We start from the raw sequence: 21,598 nt of genomic DNA on the forward strand, positions 1-21,598 counted from the left end.
AATGCTATCTCCGGAAGGCAGGCTCCTGTAACGTGGGTAGATGACTACAATTCTCTCACATCCAGATGGCCTGGAATTTCCCTCAGTACTGTTCAGGATGCTCCAAGCCGCCAGGAAGGAAGTTGTTTACTCCAGGTCCCTCGGCGGCCCCTCAGTTTTAGGTTTTGCAGTCCCAGAAGTCTCCCCAAGAGGAGATGCTTGCTTAGGCATCCCTCCAAATGTCTGAGTAAATTCCCATGCCTTGGAGCAGAACCAGAGAACATGCACAGGAGCCCTTGGAGGGCTGTCAGTTCAGGAAACTGAGATTCAGAGGTGAAGTCACTTACGAAAGTGTCACACAACTAGTGGCAACAGTAATCCAGTTTGCTTAACCTAGGGAACTATCATGACATAGGGGAAGTGGGGAGTCATTCTTCCTTACAGCAAGCCTGATGATAAACACCAAGGAAAGAAAGAAAGCAAACTCATCTTCCATTAACACTGGGGTTCTGTGTGTGTGTGTGTGTGTGTGTGTGTGTGTGTGCGCGCGCGCGCGTGCGCGCGCACGCATGAGCATGCTTGCGCACGATTACTGGGATTTGAACTAAGGGCCTGGGTGCTGTCCCTTACCTTTTGGACTGTATACCACCAGTGCTAAGCTATTTTTTTTTCTTTGCCAGTCCTGGGGCTTGAGCTCAGGGTCTGAGCACTATCTTGGGCTTTCTCAAAGCTAGAGCTCTACCACTTGAGCCATAGCACCACTTTTGGCTTTTTCTATGTATGTGGTACTGAGGAATCAAACCCCCATCTTCATGTATGCTAGCAAGCACTCTTACCACGAGTCCAAACTTCCAGCCCTAAGCAATTCTTTTTACTCTTTGCAAGACTTCCTCTGTCAGATGTTCCCAGATTCCCAGTGAAAACTTTGGGAAGACCTTTCCTGAAACAGAGAGAGCAGAGACCTCAAACTTGAGGGTGCATTAGAATCCTCAAGAGGGCTTAGGGAACATCTTTCTGAATCCTCCCTCTGGAGTTCCTGATTCAGTGTGGCTGCGTGTGTTTCACAGTTTGCATTGCTTACAAGTTTCCCCATGATGCTATGTTGCTAGTCAGATAACCACATCTTCACAACCACTGATGCTAGTGATTTGCAACCCCCGTAAGCACCAACACTGGCAATGAGTGATAGAGTAATTACTGAGCATGCGTGAGCATCAAGCTCCTGCAGTGAGCTCCAAAATGTCTTTCCTATTCTCTGTCACTGAGAGCATATTTCAGTATATATGGCACAAGGACTGAGAATATGCATATATATTGCACGCAATATATTCATTATATAGTCTGTAAAATACTCTATAGAATATGTAATATTCTATATAATATATAATATGTATATTATATTATATAAATATAATGTATTAATATGACATAATGGACACAAACAATATATTGTAATATGAATAATATGTTATTAATAAAAATGTAATAGATCATGTGTGTATATGTAATTTTATCATGAATTTCCCTGCACAAGGAAGTTTGAGAAAAAAGTCACATAAATAGAAGCGAAAGTCTGGCATTACTGTTGCTAAGGACATTTCTTCACATTGGTTTGACCACATAGATTATTTTCTTAGTTTTCACATGCTGCAAATGAATCTCTGATTTCTCAGGGATGACCTATGCAATCATACATCATGACTGAAGAATGTATTGAGACGATCCCAGACACTGCTGATTTATTCTCTGGGTGATCCTAGACAAAGGCACTTGACTCTGTGGCATCAAAGATTTTTGTCATCCAATGCTAATTCTCTGGGAGACACCATAATTTTTGGCATTCACTGAAAGTATTATCATTACATTTTAAAGATAAAACACTGAAGCCTACAGAAGTTAAGCAACATACTGAAACACACTTGACTTCCTCACTGGCATAGCAGGATTCAAAGCCAAGTTTCACTACACCATCTGCTGAGGACACCTGCACTAATACTGAGGGCTGTTTTTCAGGAAAATTGAGAGATTAAATTCTAAACTCCTGGCATGGCATTAAAAGCTCCTTTGCTCTTCTGACTGCCCTCCCCCCACCCCACTCCTGCTCCTCCCCTGCCCCTATCTCTCAGGATTTCTCCTCTGTACCTGACATTTCATCTCAAACTACTGACAGGCTGTGTATTTTTGTGCAACTTGCAATTATCCTTTGTAGAACTTCAAAACTGTAATTGAAATAGGCACTGCCAGCGGCATACCAGTCCTCCTGCCCATACTCTTCGCTATTCAGGAGGCTGAGATCTGAAAAGTTGTGTTTTCAAACCAGCTACGACAGAAAAGTATGTGAGCCTCATCTCACCAATTAATCACTAAAAAGCTAGAAGTGGAGCTGTGGCTCAACTGGTGTGCTAATCTTGAGCAAAATAGTTCAGGGACAGCACCCAAGCCCTCAGTTCAAGTCTTAGGTTTGGCACACACAAGCACACAAAATAGGAAATGTCTAATTAGTCACTGTCTAGTATATGATTTCTTAGATTAAAGTTAAACTTTTTGTAGGTAGGAAACAGCCTACTCACTACCAATAAGCCTGTCCCATACCAACTACTTAGTAATACACATTGAATGGAAGGATGAAGACTTAAGTGGATTGTTAAATGGATGGATAGATGAATGGATGGATGGATGCATGGATGGTAGGAGAGGTGGGTTAATGAATGTATGATGAAAAAACGGACAGAGTTTATCAAAGTTAAATCCAATAACTCATATTGCCTTGAGCATGTGCTACCCCTTTCCTCCCATTTCTTAGGTCATTCCTCTGTCACCAAATCTCCTCTACCCTTCCAAAAGGAAGTATCTTTTCCAATGGATACTACCTATCTAACTGACATAATCCCTTTTCCACTCATCAATAGTGTTTTATCTTTAGGGTTAGTTCCTCATCTTAATGAGTGAATATTATCTCTAGCAGTTGTCTGTATTCCATTCCCTTCAGATTGCTGTTCTGATACTTTTTCTTCTATCTTACCAACAAATTTCCTATCAAACACTGGAAATTCCCAAAATGCTGATGGATTGTTAATTAGATGAACCACCGATGTGAAAGTGAGGTAAGGAACCATTTTCTATGAATGTTTTATCTGGCTTTCTGTATGCAATGTCTTTGTATGTATGCTGGTACTGGGCTTGAATTCAGGACATCACACTCATAATTGGATTTTTCACTCAAGCCTGTACTCTGTCACTTATCCATACCTCCACTTGGGGCTTTTGTTCATTGGTTAACTGGAGATAAGATTCGCAGGAACTTTTCTGTCTGGGCTGGTTTCAAAAGGTGATCCTCATACCACAACCTCCTGAGTAGCTCAGATTTAAGATGTGAACAACCATCACCTGATGTGCTTATGGTTTTGAGTCTACATGCTGCCTACTGTTCATGCTCTCTTGTTGCTATGTCTTTGCAGAGATTTGCTAAATAATACTCTTCTCCTCCTCTTCAACCAGTCTCCTCTTTGACCTCTTTCACAGATCCTTGGACTATGCTGACCTGTTGCCTGCTAAGGTGAGCTTAATGTCCAGTAATTGGCCCTTGCCTGTGCCATTGTCTCATATGCCTGCCCTCTCATTATATCACACATATTGTACTGAAGTTCACATTTTTCTGTGTGTCTCCTCACTCACCTAAGAGAAATGAAAGCAAAGGCTGACCCTCCTTCTCAGTTGCATCCCTGTAATCTGACATATTTGGTATGACATAGACATTCAAAGCATGTTCATTAATTCACAAAATTCTTTTGTAGCTTTATTTTGTATTTACGCTTAAGTTCCAAAGAAGGATTTTTTTTTGATGTGTGTGTGAAGAAGCCATTGAACTATGCAATTTTATTTTTAACATGACTATTCACAGGACTTAATTCTCTCAGTGATTTCTGAAAGTTGTACATACTGTAAATATTCTGTTTTCCTAGATGTCATCTGTAAACATATGGCCTTTATTAAGAATAGCTAATTAAGACCAAGCATCTTTGTATGGAAGCTTCAAAAGGCAGAAACCATGTTTGTTTGGGCTATCCTGTATTCTTGATACCTGGTGCAAAGAAGAGTCTTAATATAATTATTTTGCCAGTTCTGGGGCTTGAACTCAGGGCCTGAGCACTGTCTTTGGGCTTTCTTGAGGCTAGAGCTCTAGCACTTGAGCTACAGCACTACTTCTGGCCTTTTCTGTGTATGTGATGCTGAAGAATTGAACCCAGGACTTCATGCATGCTAGGAAAGCACTCTACCATTAGGCCAAACTCTCGGCCCCGAGGCTTGATACATTTTAATGGAATGAGTAACTTGTGGAAGCCATGGTATATAAAGCATGAGGCTGCAAGTTAGAAAATAGTGATGACTGTGGGGGAAGTGATATTGGGGAAATTATAGTTTGCCCATTTTCCAATGGCCTTTAACACATGACACAATAATAAGATGCTGGATGTTAGAGATGTGGACATGAATGGTGGGGGATGGGGCCACAGCAGTTAATGCTTTCTAGTTCTAAATAGCACAGTAGAGACGGAACCCAGCAATGAATAAGAAGAGAAGAATCCCGATCCTGGCTCTGACACCTTCCTACTATGTAGCCCTGGGCAACTCAAGGAACTTCTTGGTTTCTTCCTCACTTGAGGTAAGCTGACGGCGACTAACATTTACTGCTGATTTACAATGTGCTAGGTCCTGCGTGAAGAGTTTTCCATATATTTCTTCTCTTACTCTAGGAAATTTGGCCAGGATTTTTCCAGCTCTGAATACTCACGATTTTATGATTCTCAGCTAATTTAAATCCCATGCCAAAGTACATACAGCAGTGAAAGACATTTCAGGTATACACTTTAGAAAGTGGTTACTAATAATTTCTCAAAGATCACATTCATTTTGACTGAGCTATGCTTTGGATGAATGTTAAGGCAGTGGTGGTACATGATTTCCTGGTAGCTGCACGTGGCATGCATTACACTAGTGACAGAGATTATGATGGGGGCCACCTTACTTCAAACTCCATTCTGAACTTCAGACTACTGAATAATGGACACACACCATTATTACTCCACATTATCGTGGTGCAATATATCATTCCATGGGTCTGTTGTAAGCCAACAAATGCTTTAATAATCCCAAATAAAAGCCACATTTTTTTTCAAAATTAACTCTCAGGATAAAGGAAATGTAGGTTTTTAACTTGCAGCCAAGAAATACTGGCTCAATCAAACATACCTCAATGAAATATTTCATGAAAGTGCAAAGAAATCACCTCCACAGGAACTCTGGGATTTTCACCCTTTGGGTGCCAAAGCTCAGGAGAACAATGAACCACTTTTATACATCACAGAGAGCCAAAAGATAAAAGGAATCCTAACTTATGAAAGGCGTACTTCTATGTGGGAGTTCTTTTTTCATATAATAAACCACGCTAACCAGATGTCTCATGAAAACTACTCCAAGGACATAATTATTGCTTAAATGTTACATTCAAGGCAGGGAGTGGCATCCTGGAACCAAAGTTAAATATCCCAGAAAACAACTTCTGAATTCTATGAATCTCCCCATTTCAGTTGTTAATGTAAGTTAATGTGTGTGGGGGAGGAAAGAGATGCTTGTGGATACTTCTGACTGAGAATTCTGTTTTCAGAGCCTTCTCTTCAATTTTCTTTAGTTGTCTGAGAATATTGGACATACATAAATAGAGTGGGATGCATTAAATGGACCCTCAGATTTCCACAGATTATCCCACCCATAGCTCAGAACCATTCATTGGTTGGGACCCACGGTCTCATTCCTTGGGCTACACTAAAACAATCTTAACTTAGTTTGATGAAGCTCAAGAGGGAATTTGCCTGCCTGAAAAGTTTTGTTTTTTTGCTATTGGTTATACAAAAAGTGTTTACCATTGACATAAGTATCAACTCTGCCCACATATTGATGGGTCTCTGTGGAAGAAGAATAGATATCTTAGTGCTGGAGACACATTCTCCTTAATTTGTGTGGCACAAGGGGTCATCATTTTCTCAGGCAGATCGTGAGAATGAGCTCGAGGTCAGGTCTGTGTATGGTAATAATAAGCTCAGAGTACTTAGTTCCTGAAAGTTTATGTGGCCCAGAACCCCTCAAGGCTTACTGAGAAAGTGGTTTTAGCTGACATAGCTTATTAATCACCAGGGCAGGCTAGATGCCCAAGTAGTGCTAACAGAGAAGAAAGCCCAAGAACACAGAAACAAACAAATAGAAAAACTGTTGCCTACTTCTTGCAGCTAAGTAGTGCGGTCCTTCTGAGTCCAGTTGTTCCTTTGAAATATGTCCTTCATCCTTTCCTCCAGGTTCCCACCTACATTATTCTGTCCAAGAGTGTCATCCTCACGTGTCAGTTCCTCAAGATCCTGCCTTAGCAAATGTCTCCAGGCTGTCTGACTGCCCTCTATTGCACAACTTCTTCCTAAGGATCTATCTCTTCTAAAAATTTCCAGGAATGCCTCCTATAATTCAGGGGAACTTAACAGGTGCAGTCTGTGAGAACACTACACTGTGAGACAGTGCTCCAGGTTCCATGTATTAGTATAGCTTTCTGAAAGCTGAATAGTCCTATGGACGTTATTTACTTTTCTTAAGCTTTGTTTCCTTGCCAGTAACAATACCAGAGATAGGTATTTTTTTTAAATCATTATTTGTGGAATGTGGACTAGGTGGAATTCTACTACTTAAAAATTTGAAGCAAAACCAACTCAAGGGTTGGTGTCAGGGGCACACTGTCTAGGGATGTCAGAGTTCCAAACAGGGAATGACAAAGATCTTGATGGTCGTAGCACACGGCTATCATCAGTTACTTGGGCGGCTGTGATTGACAAGTTTGTAGTTCAAGTTTATAATTTTAAACCTGGGCTAGAAAGTCTATAAGACTCCATCTAAGTGGAAGAAGCTGGCTGTTGCAGCACATTCCCTATCATTTCAGCTAGGGTGAGAAGCCTAAAATATATGGATCATGGTCCAAATGCATACTTGATCAGGAATCAAGATCCTATCTCTAAAACAAATGCCAAAGAGCCAAGCAAAGCTAGAGACATGGCTCAGAGCACTTGCCCAACAGGGATGCCTTCAGTTCAAACCCAAGTACTCACTTAAAAAAAAACACAGTGAAAAGATTTTCAAAATGCCTTGTAGCCACTTAGTAAGAGCAACTTAGCTAAATGCGATAGGTCAGAGAAGAAAGAAGAGGTAGAGAAGAGAACATACAGGGAGCCAATAGACTGCAATTGTCAAACATAGTCACATGTGGCTAGAGACTTGGTCTGATTACTTACTATATTATCTTTAGGAACTTCACATTAAATGCCTGAAAAGGGCAGGAAACATGTCTGTTTTGATCATCAGTACTCGGGACAAAAATAGGTGCTCAGCAAGTATTTGATAATGTAAATATACACCTATGCAAGAATGAAGAGTACATGGACTGGGAATGTGGCTTATTGGTGGAGTGCTTGCTTAGCATGCATGAAGCCAGGGGATCAATTCCTCATAAACAGAAAAAGCTGGATATGGCGCTATGGCTGAAATGGTAGAGTGCTAGCCTCAAGCAAAAGAAGCTCAGAAACAGTGCCCAGGGCCCTGAGTTCAAGCCCCAGGATTGGCAAAAAACAGAAAAAGAGAATGAATAGTACATACAAAATAAATACTTGATGGATCCCAGAATAATGGATTCTACTGTTTCCTAAGCCTGAGATAAACTTTTAAAATATGCAGTAGAATGGATTTTACGAAGTTGAGTTAGTTCATAGATAGAAATTATTTTGAGGAAAAAGTTAGTATAGGAAAAGCAAATTCAACTTCTTCATTTTTACACATGAGAAGACTGAGGATCAAAGATGTAAATTGAAGTGACCAAGGTCATATATTTATCTGATGACAGAGAAGAATGTAATTCTACTTTTACTTACCAAACTTCATGAACCTGTTTTTATATCATTTAAAAATAGTCTTTATGGACTTGGAAGTTTTCTACCTTTGAGTTTGAATTTCTAAAATAATTGATAGCTTACTCAAAAAGAATTTAGCTTAATGGCCTTAAGGGCCATTTCGGATACAGAGTCAAACAAAATATCATAATTTCATCTGTTGAGTCCCTATGGTTAACTGTGCTAAGGGTACAAAATTAATAAAACTCAGGCCTCATAACTTCTAGTGTTTTACCAATTCTAAAATATTATATTGCTCCATTGATTTTCAGATTTCTTTGTGTATCTTAACTTACTGTGGAGACTATTCCTCTATGTAATAGTTACTTGTAGAAATGCTATTCAAAGTTTTGTGACTGTAACCAAAATCAGTGCTTACTTGTTGGATGTTCCATGAAGATTTGTGAGTAGAGTGAAGTTGTTCCTCACACTTCGCAAGCTGGCCAGGACCTAGGAGAAGATTTCATTAGATTGGTTAGAGATGAATGGCCATACTTAGAATTCCCATGTAGTAAGAGCAAGCTAGGACAAGCAGAATACATACCTGGGCAAAAGGAGTGACGATCAAGTCATCACCATGTCTAGTGAAAAAGATAAAAAAGAAACATTAAAATTGTAATATTAATCTATAGTTCTGTGTGGGTGTATATATATACACATATGTACATGTATATATGTGTATGTACATATGCATATATACATTACATACATATATTCCTATATGTGTATATATGTATATATCTTAGCTGCTTCATGGATTCTAGATTTACAAGGGTTTCACATTTAAGCCTTTACAAGTAAGCATGTATCCTCAGGGCATAGCACCATTATGTAGCAGTGCAGAGTATTGTAATTCAAAGTGACTTGTGGATTTTGGTTACTAGAGCCAGGAAATTCAAAGGGAGAGCTGTTCTTCACAGGCACACACAGCATTGGAAAAAAATGGTATAACAGGCTGGATAAAGGTTAACTTTGGATTTCCTGGCTTTTGTTGATTTGAACCACAGCCTTAATGGTATTTAAACAGAGATTCCTGTCTGGGAATCCCGTTACTTCTTTGTTTTTAATATGCTATTTTTCCCCTTAAAAATACCCAAGGATAGGGTTTTAATGGGTCAGACCAAACCTACAAAAATCAGAATATTGTACTTCATCTGGTCCCCCAAACCTAATTATGCTGTTCTTAATGTGTTGTAACTTTAAGAATATATTGTCTCTCTAGCACTGATTTTAATAAATTCACATAAGCTTTCCTTAGCAAGCTTTTAAAGATTGAGAAGACACGCTGGCCTGGGCTACAGTCACAAACTCATGCCAGTGCATTGTTATGATGTGGACCAAGTGCAGAACAGGAGCCTGTGATGCCGAGCTCCCCTTTTTGTCTCTTCTAACCTCTTCAGCCGAACTATTACCACACAGAGACCATCCCTGATTCACTAGCTACATCAGAGCAATCTGTCTTGTACCAGGACCTGGGTGAGAGCTGAGGATCCATAGTTGAGCAGCATACACTTTTAATAGCATCCTATTTAATAGAATACTTTCCACCTTGGCTTTAGCTAGAGCTCTCCTCAAGGTTAACTAGACATTGTCTGGTGTATTTGCTTTAGCTTACACCCCCCCACACACAAAGAATAATTACACAATGAAAAAAGTGTAATTACACAATCGCCATGTGTGCCATGTGTGATTATTTTGTCAGGCCTTTTATGTGCATTATCTCATTTTAACTTTTGTAACAGAGCTATGAGGCAAGTAGTCTTCCCCTTCTCATGTTTGAGGTGACATCAAGATGCTGGGTTACTAAATAGCTGCTTAACTAACACAGAGAGAACATGTGGAAGAGCTGTCTGATTACTGAAATCCGTGCCAGTACATACCATGCTTCTCATTTTATGATATTGTACGGATTTCATATTAAACTTTACAGAATTTATGATCCCACAAATTAAAACAGAGTGTGAGAGACTGAAAAGTATTTTTTAATTTAACTTTATTGCTGTACAAAGAGGTTATACAGAGTGGTTCCCATTTCACAGTCCAGGCAATGTGAACATTTCTTTTGTGGATAAAGTCACTTCTTCCTTCCATTTCCTAGTTTTTTTTCTCTAGTCCCTGACCACTTAAAAGTATTTTAAAAAAATGTTTTACACAAATTAAAGCAGAACTGAGGAAATGGAAAAACCTCCCATGCTCCTGGATTGGAAGAATCAACATCATGAAAATGACAATCTTGCCAAGGGCTATCTACAAATTCAACGCAATACCCATCAATATTCCAATGCCATTCTTTAAAGAAATAGAAGAGGCAATCCAAAATTTCATATGGAATAATAAAAGACCCCGTATAGCAAAAACACTTCTTAGTAGAAAGAACAGCACAGGAGGAATTTCAATATCAAATGTTAGACTCTATTATAGACCTATAATAATCAAAACAGCTTGGTATTGGCACAAAAACAGGCCTGAAGATCAATGGAATAGAAAGAACTGAGAACCCAGATATTAAACCACAGACCTATGGCCACCTAATCTTTGATAAGGGAGCCCAAAAAATAGAATGGAAGAAAGACAGCCTCTTCAACAAGTGGTGCTGACAGAACTGGTTAAGCACTTGCAGAAAAGTAAACTTGGACCCTTCTTTGTCACCCTGCACTAGAATTAACTCCAAATGGATCAAAGACCTCGAGGTAAAAGCCAACACACTGAAAACTTTACAAGAAGGAATAGGAGATACACTAGGCCTCCTTGGCACAGGTCGAAACTTCCTTAATAAGGACCAAGAATCACAACAAATCAGAGAAAGGCTGGATAAGTGGGACTGCATTAAACTGCAGAGCTTCTGTATGGCAAAGGACATAGCTAGTAAATTAATTAGGAAGCCTACAAAATGGGAGAAGATCTTCACTAACCACACAAAGGCCTCACATCTAAAATATATCAACAGCTCAAAACATTGAATCACTCCAAAACTAATCTCCAAAATAACCATCCCATTAAAAGATGGGCCAAAGACTTAAAGAGAGTCTTCTCTGAAGAAGAAATAAAAATGGCCTACAGACACATGAAGAAATGCTCGACATCTTTGGTCATAAAAGAAATGCAAATCAAAACAACTCTAAGATTCTACCTCACTCCAGTTAGAATGGCCAGGATTAAGAAAACTAATAACAACAGATGCTGGAGGGGTTGTGGTCAGGAGGGATCACTACTATACTGTTGGTGGGAGTGCAAACTCGTTCAACCACTATGGAAAGCAGTATGGCAGTTCCTCAAAAGAGTAAACATAGAACTCCCCTATGACCCAGCAATTCCAGTACTTGGCATTTACCCAACCATCCAGAAACAAAGACATACTAAATCCACCAGCACAACAATGTTTGTTGCAGCACTATTTACCATAGCAAAGATATGGAACCAACCCAGATGTCCCTCAGTTGATGAGTGGATCAACAAGATGTGGTATTTGTACACAATGGAATTCTATGCTGCTGTCAGAAAGAATGACATTGCCCCATTTGTAAGGAAATGGAAAGACTTAGAAAAATCATATTAAGTGAAGTAAGCCAGATTCAAAGGAACATAGGCTCAATAGTCTCCCTCATTTGTCATAATCAGTAGAAACCTTGGGCTCTCCTAGCAAAGATTTACAATAGAACAAAATCTAGAGACATAAGACCAAATAGTATTACACTAAATGTAAGGACCTCCAGGATAAGGAAACAAAATTTATATAATGAGTGATTATTGTCCTTAATGTACAATGTTATCTCTCATCTCTTTTGCCATCCCTTGGTTATCTCATATTGTTACAATATTTCACCTTGTTATCTGATATATTTTATATGTGCTTAATTGGTTATTTGAAATTGGATAGGGAAGGGGGGAAATCAAATGAGCGTGGGGAGAATGGTAGGGAAATGGGGAGCATGTCATGAGAAAGGGTATCAATGTTTGTGAAGTTATACACATTCTATCTGGTGAATATAATGTAACCCTTCTATTAATCACAATAATAATATTTAAAAATTTTTTACACATAAATATAGAATGAGAAATTTAAAACATAGATACTTAACGTGGTATAAAGAAGAGGTTACTTGTAAGCTAGAATAAGTAGAAAAGGCCTGATGGAGTAGGGGTATTTGAGATAAATTCTAAAGGTCAGAACTTGGTAGATGCTATCAATGAGAAAACTGGCAAGAATAAGCAGATTAAAACGCAAAAACACTGAATGAGTCCATGAGATACTTGGTGGCTGTCAGAGTGGAGCTGAGTATATTAAAGTATATTAACATGAACAATAAGCTTACAAGGTTCTCACTCTCATGTGATGGCCAGTGCATAGACCTTGAAAGTAGTTCTGAACTCAATAGGAAGAAAGACGAAACAGTGAAGGTTGTTAGTGGGATAGAAAGTATGGCACAAAGTAAAATGTGATGGATGTTGAAGAATGGATTGGTTAGAGAACAGTTTCAGATGGAGTAGCTGGAGGTATTTGTCCATGAGAAGAAATTAGCCAAGAAACAAAGAAGGGTCACATTGAAGGGACTGCAGTGGTCTTCCCATGATTCAGAATTTAACTTCATAAATAGTATTTATGTAGTTATTTATTTACTTTATTGGTGCCCATCCTGGGTCTTGAACCAAGGGTCCTAGGAGGCACTGTCTCTGAGCTTCTTTTGTTCAGGGCTAGCACTTTACCATTTTTGCCATAGGTCCACATCAAAAAAAATTTTTTTGTAGTTTTAGTAGATAGAAGAGTCTCAGAATTTCCTGGCTGGGCTAGTTTTGAATTATGATACTCAGATCTCAGCCTCCTGAGTAGACTATTTACAATGTATCAAGAAGTATCTAAGAAAAGGGTCATGGAGACCAATAAGAAAATGAGAAGACATTGGGGAAGTCTTAAGGTACTGTTGAATTTGGGGGGTACGTGTTGAGTGTAAGATAACCATCGACACCTGAAAGATGGAGATACTGAATAAAGGCATCCAAGCTACAGATTTAGGACATGGTTAAGGTGATGGCAGCAGATGGGTTCCAGAGCTGGCAGTAGAGATAGATATTGACGCCAAGAAAGAAGCTTAGGGCTCTTGGAAAAGGAGAGATGATATGAGTTTAACAGGAAAGCAGGTGTAATGAATTGTACCCCAAATTTCCCTCCCAAAGTTTTCATCATATGATTTTTGAGATGAGTGAAAGAACTTGCAGTTATTTCTGATGTCTGAAGTTTGCACTGTTCCTGAGATATCGACAAGTCTGGGATAAGGTAATTAATTCAGGTGCAAGCAGATCTTCAATGGCTTCTGAGTTTCTGGATTCTAAACATCTGATGAAAGTGACATAGTATGAGCAAATATCTGTATCCTGACTTCCTGGAGCAGACAGTGATGAGTGAGGGAGAGGTACTAAAACTGCAAATGGTAAATTTCTCTTCAGAAACAAACAACACTATTAGTATGGTGCTCAGATGTTACTTCTGAGATTCATGAACCAATCAGAAGCAGGAAAAGGTCTTGCAGATCCCCTGAAATGACTCCCTGAAAGGATGAGGGTGGCAAGAGTTAAATGATATATACCTGACAATAGCTGCTGGAAACATTATCAACTGCTTTGTAACTAATAAGGAAGACACAAAATGAAACAAAGAAAACAAGCCTCTACTTGTTGTTAAACCATTAGGAATTTTTAAATTCTCACATTCTCTACTAGGAATAAGGTAGCTTCGAAATAACAAATACTTTACAAAAACTGATGTTATTTACCATAATTTCTTTTTTCATATATTTTTTATTTTAATTAATAGAAGGGTTACATTATATTTGCCAGATAGAAGGTGCATTAATTAACATACATTGATACCCTTTCACATGTCTTGGTCCCCATTTTCCTCCCCCTACCCCCTCCCCTCATCTTGTTTTCCCCCCTTCCCTATCCAATTTCAAATAACCAAATACAAATATATTCAATATATCAGATAACAGAGTGAGATACTGTAACAATATGAGATAACCAAGGGACAGCAAAACAGATGAGAGATAACACAGTACATTAAGGACAACAATCACTCATTATATGGCTTTTGTTTCTATATCCTAGAGAACCTTTCATTTAGCATCATACTATATGGCCTTATGTATCTAGGTTTTGCTGAAAGCAGTTCCTCTCTGGACCAGGGCTACTTACAATTATAGCATGAGTACCCTCTAGTGACCACAGTAGTACATTACAAGTTTACAGGATGAATACAGAGTAGTGATGAGAAGGCTAGTTATGGAGCTGAGTCTTAGAATATACTTGGAGGTTTATTCTTGGAGGTGTAGTGTTAATTAGATAATAATAAGTTATCTAGAAAGCAAAACACAAATTGCTGCTTCTAACTGCTACAGTCTGAACTTGATTAATTAATTGCACTTCTCTGTTTTCTCTCTAAATACAGAATGGTTCTTGTATTCCCTTTATCACTGATTTTAGTCTGTCTTATATGCTGATGAACACTAGTGGATAGATATTTGACAGAATTAATTGCTGCCAGCTGAAGTATTATTAGTTGTGAGTCACTAGACAATCTGTCCATATCTCGATTTTTTCATTTGCAAAATGAGGTTCCTAGAATATACTTGTATATTTTAATAAGTTTTTGTTGCATAAAATATTTTAGTAAAAGATATTCCTATTCAGGTGCCAATGGCTCACACTTATAATCCTAGCTCGGGAGGCTGAGATCTGAGGATTGCCATTCAAAGCCAGACTGGACAGAAAAATCCATGAGATTCTTATCTCCAATTGGCCACTCAGAAAAGGCCTGAAGTGGCACTAGACTGCTAGCCTTGAGCACAAAGTGGCTCAGGGACTGTGCCCAGGTCTTGAGGTCAAGCTCCAGTACTGTCAAAAATGTTCTTATTAGTAGGATATAGTGTTGTTATTAAAATTAAAGAGTTGTATGCCTTTCTTCACAGCTGTTCAGAGCTTCCATAAGATATTAATGCCACCCCTTATTGAAGTCTAATGAACTCGCCTTCTATTGCACATTAGTTTACAACGTACTTTCACAGACATTATTTCATGTGATGAAAGCAAGTTCCTGATCTCAGGGAAATGATGCGATTGACTATCTTGTTAGCCAAGCCTGAAATGCCCCTCTCCTTTACTTCACACTAACCACCAACCCTTGTTGATTTTAAGTTGCAAATATTTATGAATCTCCCACTGAACCTCCTCTGATGTGGTCTGCCATCCTCTATTATATGTATTACCAAAGCAGCCTCCCATCTGGTTCTTTAAGCTTTTCCATTCTCCAAATCATCCTTCACACTGCAATTAGAGCCATCTTTCACAAACAAACATCTGATCATGTATCTTCCTTCCTAAAATTAAAGCCTGTACTAGCTCCCCACAGTTTGCGCTCAGCATAAAGAACAATTCTGGGCCTTTAATGACAAGGTTCTTGTTTCTTCCCTTTCACCACTTCCCTAACCCTCATGTTGGCTGTTTTGCCCTTACTGAGCAGGGCCTCCCACTGTGTCAGCCATTACCAGAGTTAGTTAGCACACTGGCCTTCTCTCTCATATATCTTTTAGCTCTTCAAAGGAGCTAATCTTTGAGCTTCTTTGAAGGCATAGTCAAGAACCTATTTAGGTAAATCCTTAGTAAAATTGAAAATGAATATGATGCTCATTAGAGCTTGAAAGCCACGCAAGCAGAAATAAACGTCATTTATAGTTTTCAGCTTCATGCAGAGTTGATAGACTGGATATTCTCAAAAGCATAGGTGCATGGACTCTGAATTCAAACTCTGGTTTCTCAATGCTCTTCTCTTTAAAGGAGAAAATGATAGTACCTACCACATTGAGGATATCAGGATTCGATGAATTGATATATGTAAAGTACTTTAAATATTGCATATTTAAGAGATATGTGGTTTTCCTGACAGATAATTTAGATCATAGAAAGATCCAATGCCTTTAACATCTCTAGCATGAGTTAGAGGAATGGATGGATGTAAGTCAAAGAAAGAATAGAGTAGTCGTTGGTAGACAATAAATTAGTGGGTCTTAAGTTTGAGTCTTATTTGTACTGTTTCATACTGGTCCCTAGGTCTCATTTCCCTTGACAACCCTTTCTGGAACCCTCTTAACCTCCATGTAAATGGCAGCATTCAAAGGCACTCTATCCCTGTCAGGCTGTGCACATGATGTGACTATATGGAAAAACAAAACAAAACAAAACAAAACAACTTCGTGCCTCCTTCCTTTGGCTTCACAGATCCATAATCAAAACTGCTTTTTGTGCAGGGCAGTTCTAGACACACTTTTGGGCAATAAGAGTACCCTTGCCAATTTCCAGTACTTTATTTCTCCTCTTGGAAATTTGTACCTCAATCTGAGAAGAGGTTACGATAGACATGGCTGTAATCCAAGAACGGAACAGACACAAGCAGATTATTGCCACATCCAGGAAAGCATCTCAAGTTTCTTTGGGAACACTGTGAAGACTTTTTCATTACTAGAATTTTTTACTTTTACCTCCCCTTTATTGTCAAAGTTAAAGCCATTTTGAATTTTCTATTTGTCTTTTCCCAGCCAATCCCTTTTGCCTAGTTCCCCATCTATAATTTCTTCCTATTTTTTTTTCTGAGAGATTTTGGGCAAGCAATACTTAAAAGCTAATGTTTCTACAATTATTAGGATTTAGTGCAACAGAATTATATGAAAACTTCCACTTTTCATATAAATTCATAACTGTTCTGAATTGAACCTGATGGATGCAGGGGACATCATGTAACAGCCATTTCAAGCCATTTCTTTTCTATATCATGACCCATCATCTCTCTAAATCTATTGTAAAAGGCAGGTGAAGAGGTGGGGAGCCTAGGGCTTCTTGTCCTCTATTTTAGATTCTTCTGAGCTTTCTAGGGATAAAGAGCCCTGTAAACATTACTTTGGTTTAGACCCATAGGTATATGTGAAACTGGACTTCCTGACATAGTCCTGATCAAATGAAATACCAGAAGAATATTGATATTATTTTAACTCCACATTCTGTTCTCTTTTGTAATAGTAAATATAAATTTTCATGCTGGCAAACATGAAATTTTCCACTGTAATGTAAAATGTTTTCAAAGTACAATCATGTGCCATTTTTATTCACAAATATTTTAATATATCCTGTTATCAACATATTGTAATATTATACTATGCCAATTCTGCATTCTTAGGCAAGACTCTCCTTTCATCTCATTCTTCTTATTTAAAAATTCTTTCTTTTCATGATACTAGATAAGTTATATACTTAATTCTTACCTTCTTAACTATAAATTGGTGACATTCAGTAGGTCCTAATGTTTGGGGGAAATATTTTTTGGTCAGTAAATTGCAAAGGAAAGTTTTAGTAGTAACAGCGTTCCTGTATACAATGCACCTAGTACTACATCTCTTATCAAGTGTCCACTGAGTTGGACTGTAGTCTCTAAATTCTCTTCAAGTTTAAAATTATTAATTTGAGTGAGAATTCATTGGGAGAATGACTCAGTTCTAAAGCTAGTCTTTTGTCTATGAATTACCATGTGAATGAAGCTGAATTATTGTGAGCCTACCAACTAACCTATATTCCTTCACAATGAAATCTAGAAAGCTTCTGTGATTTTATCTTGATGTAGGAGAGAATTAGTAGGATATTCAAGCCAACTCTACTTGATCAAGCTCAATCTGGTTCTTCTTTTCCAGCCTCTTCATTGGTTTCTTTCCAGGCTAGTAACGCCAATACTATTCACAGGTAGACGAACATGAACAAACAGAAATCCAATAGTTTTGAATGTGCTCATTGCTATGGTTTGGGTCTGAATTTCTTGTGTCCTCCAAGGAAAAGTTCAGGTGTTATAAATTTGGTCCTTCATGTGGTGATGCTGCGAGGTGATGGAATCTTAAAGGAATGGAGGGAGCACTAGTACCAGGTGGTGAGGTATTGGAAGTATTTTGCTCAGAAAGGATTAATATATGTTAGTTTTCATTTCAGTGGGTTGTTATAAGACAAGATCATCTTGTTCCTCTTGGCCTTCTGTACAGGGAGAGTTCCTTTTCTATTTTTCTGCCATGTAGAAATGTAGGCAGAGAGAAGAACCATGCTCTTTTGACCCTCCAGCCACTGAAATAACCAGATAAACCTCTTTACTTATCACGTACAGTCTCAGATATTTTGTTGTAACAACAGAAGATGGACTAACAGTGTCATCATTAGCTATAACATGGGATACAGCATGATACATAGTTATAGGATAGGGGCCAGTTTCTCAGTGTCTCAGAGTCATCATCTAAGAGTGGGGTTAATAGCGAATCCTCTCAGACAGGGTTTCTATGACACTTAATAGACATAACTGATGTAAGGGAATGTGGTCTCATGAATCATACCCGCTCTGTAGTTCTGTGTATATATGTGCTTTTCTCTTATTTCTCATTTCTGTTTAGCTGTAGTCTCTTTGAGACTAGAAACTTTGGAGGGAATGAAATTTATTTTAGTTTCATCTGTCACTTTTTTGCTATGTTCATATGTTATCCACAGAACCTGGCATACTGCATGGTATACCAGTGAGTTTCAGTTCTTTCAAATGAGTTCAAACATCAGCTTTTGTCTCACAATGATTAAAATACAGCTGGAGTAGTTCCATTAACATTTTCTGGCAGAAAATATCTTGGGTGATATATTTTTTTAAATACCCTCTGCCCCTTCACAGGAAGGCAAACCTTTGTGGCTTTCTTTTCTAATGAGAAAGAGAACCCAGTGGACTTTTCCAAGCTGTAGACATTAAGGAGTTATTGATACTTTTTTTTTACAGCATCTGATGTTAAAAACACTTGTATGTGTGCCCAGAAACCTTTTAAAGCATAGATTTTAGTATCCCATTTTATTTTGTTTTAGAAATTAAATAGGCAATCCACTCATTGCTAGTAAGCTACAATTAAGAGAAGCAAAACAAAAAAACATTATCTGTGCTGGCCAGGGCAATGGAGTATGTGTTGTGTCTCATCAAGAATCCAGGAAACAAGGAACCATTGTGTGAAAGTTCCCAAGAAGATATAGAGATAACACCCAAGAAGATAGAGAATAACACCATGGTTAACTATCCATGTGGGGATAAATGCAGATAACCTACTACCATTCTTTTCTGATGGAGCATCATACAAAATTCACATGCAGGGGCAATTTCAAATGTGACTTGCAAAATGTGTTCAGACTCTCAACCTATAAACAATTTAGGAGTTTAGGAAATGAAGACCAATGATTTTTTAAAAAATAATATCAATAACAGATGTGAATTGAGCATTGTGCCTCAGGTGGTTAAAGCCCTTGGATAAAATCCAAGCTACAAATCCACATGTTATGGAGCAGTAATGTCCTTAAGATGGCCATGTTTGTCGTCTCTGTTTTACTTTCTCCTTCCTGTCTCCTTTGGTTAAAGAGGAGCCATTACTCTTTATGTGACAGGCTTAAATGAGAATAAAGTATGAGATTTAGCAGTCAGAAAAGAAGAGCTATACTCACTGCTCGCTTGGAAGTGATGAGTTTCTTGACATAGCCTTTGGTGACAAATCATAGTCGCTGTCTGATCTGTAGAGAAAAGACTCTCTGCGCTGGCTGTGGCCAGGGAAGGTGGCATGAAGCACCAGCCCAGAGGATGAACTGGCTTGGGGATCCAGTGGGCTCCGACCTGGTGAAGGGCCATTTTCCACATCAAAGCTTCAAAAGAAAGCAGAGAACTCTGGTCAAATGAGAATCACAGGTAGAAGACAACTAATATACATCAAGGACCCACATAGGTACTTGGCATATATATATATATATAGTAAGTTATTTCAAACTTATGAATTCCTCATTTCTGGAATTTTCCACAGTATGTTGAACCATAGTTGAGCACGGGTGACTGAAACTGCACAAAATGAAGATGCAGAGAAGGGGGAACAATTACAACTTGTAGCTGGAGTCTTGGAAGCCCCGTGTCTTCCAACACAATTCTTTACAACCTAAGACTCTTGTCATCATAGCTCCAGTAGGGCACACTGGATAACCAACTGTGAATTCCTTTCACTGTTTAAATCCAGAAACTCTCTGGGTTAAAGGACAAGTAAAAGAGACAACAACCTAATAGGTATTTGGGTTTTCAAGCTGCCATCTATGCATTTCTTTAGCAAGCCAGTGTCCCCAGACATCTCTCATACACTTGCCAGAGGTAGAGTTTTGTTGTAAGCCACATACATTACAGCAAATAAAAACATAATGAAACATACTGCAACCTTCTCTTAGGTGAGATCCATATTAGCTGCAGAGCAAAATGAAGAGAACCTTTGTGGAGAAGAGCTCTTTCGTTCCACCCAATCTTGTTGAGCTGGGAGACAGAGATGCTGGATCTGCCCCCTTTTTAAGGACACGGAACACAAGTTCTTAAAAGGTACTCAGAGCCTAACAGTGAGCACAAGCTTTGAGATTGCTTGGCTATTCTTGTATCTTGTGTGTATCTGTACTGACTTTTGGATATTAAAGCAACAGAATAAATTTTAAGCTCTTGGCATCCAGCCGCTAGCCCTTGCCCTCCAGGATGGGCTGAACTACATGGTGAGCCAGTAACTAAAGGTTTGGTGTCTGGAACAGCAGGGGATCTTGAGCTCCAGCATGATGGCCTGAATCCACGGACTTGGTTCATGCGGCAACTAGTTATTAAATGTTATGAATATCACTGCTGTGTGTATCTGCGCTAACATCTTAGAAGACGCGCCAAGTGGAGATGCCCGCCCATCTCTCATAACTCTTTTGGTTGCGTGTACCATCGGAGCTCACTTTGCCCTCTTTTATTCTAGAGGCATTCCCAGAGGCAGAGGGAAAGTCCGCAAAACTGTAGCCTAAAGTTCAAGTTCGGAGGGCATTCTGTTCTAGTTTGAATACCCAAGCTATTCACCCCTGTCAGCTGAGCTGAGACTAGACCCAGATACCGAGGCTCTCTCCATATATTCTGCTTTGATTTTGTTTCCTTGCCTCATTGCTGTACTCACAGGAGAGCTTGTTGGAATTTAGAAGAAGATGGGAGAATTCTCTGATGCAAAGAAGCAGTTTTAGACAAATGGCCTTTTATATTCCCCGGGGGCACAGTTTCAAAGCAACCAACACAGATGTACAACTTGGGAACAAACATGAATCACCAACCAGACATCAGTCCCAGTCACAGCAAAATTAACAGGCAGACATCACAATACTTCCCACACAGCTAGGGCACAAGGGGTTGGGGACTGTGGAGTACATGGGCAAGGAGGAGGCTGTAAACAGACTGACCAAGCAAAATGAATATATCACACAAACTGAAATACAATTATGGAGGAAACTTAATCTACAGCAGTAGAACCCAGCACATAAACAGGGGCATTATTGATTTAGGGAAATTAGGATAATTTTTGTCCTTGCCTCATCAGGGCACACATTTGATCTTATCCTTCTTTAGATTAACAAAAGTCATTCTAAAAGTAATATAAGGATGTTTTATAAAATATGTAAAAATAGTAAAGAATAGCATCATTATTAGTATTTTTCCATCTAAATTTTATTTTATCCCATGGGTTGGGGTCTTGAGAGATCATAAGATTTTCCCCATGTAC

General features: G+C 38.7%; 1 protein-coding gene across 2 annotated transcripts in view; it reads right to left on the bottom strand.

Annotated features, from left to right (window-relative positions):
* Positions 1–21,598, bottom strand: part of Pde4b (phosphodiesterase 4B) — a 495,117-nt gene that overhangs the window by 106,250 nt on the left and 367,269 nt on the right. For both annotated transcript variants that reach the window (XM_090334674.1, XM_090334675.1), the window contains 3 exons: positions 19,500–19,694; positions 8,503–8,539; positions 8,338–8,408 (listed from right to left, as the gene is read on the bottom strand). In XM_090334674.1, the coding sequence (XP_090190800.1) occupies positions 8,338–8,408; positions 8,503–8,539; positions 19,500–19,694 (303 nt within the window). The remainder of the gene's footprint in view (positions 1–8,337; positions 8,409–8,502; positions 8,540–19,499; positions 19,695–21,598) is intronic.

Source organism: Megascapheus bottae, chromosome 6 (assembly GCF_031878675.1).
Source record: "Megascapheus bottae isolate mThoBot1 chromosome 6, mThoBot2.hap1, whole genome shotgun sequence".
Taxonomy (NCBI): domain Eukaryota; kingdom Metazoa; phylum Chordata; class Mammalia; order Rodentia; family Geomyidae; genus Megascapheus; species Megascapheus bottae.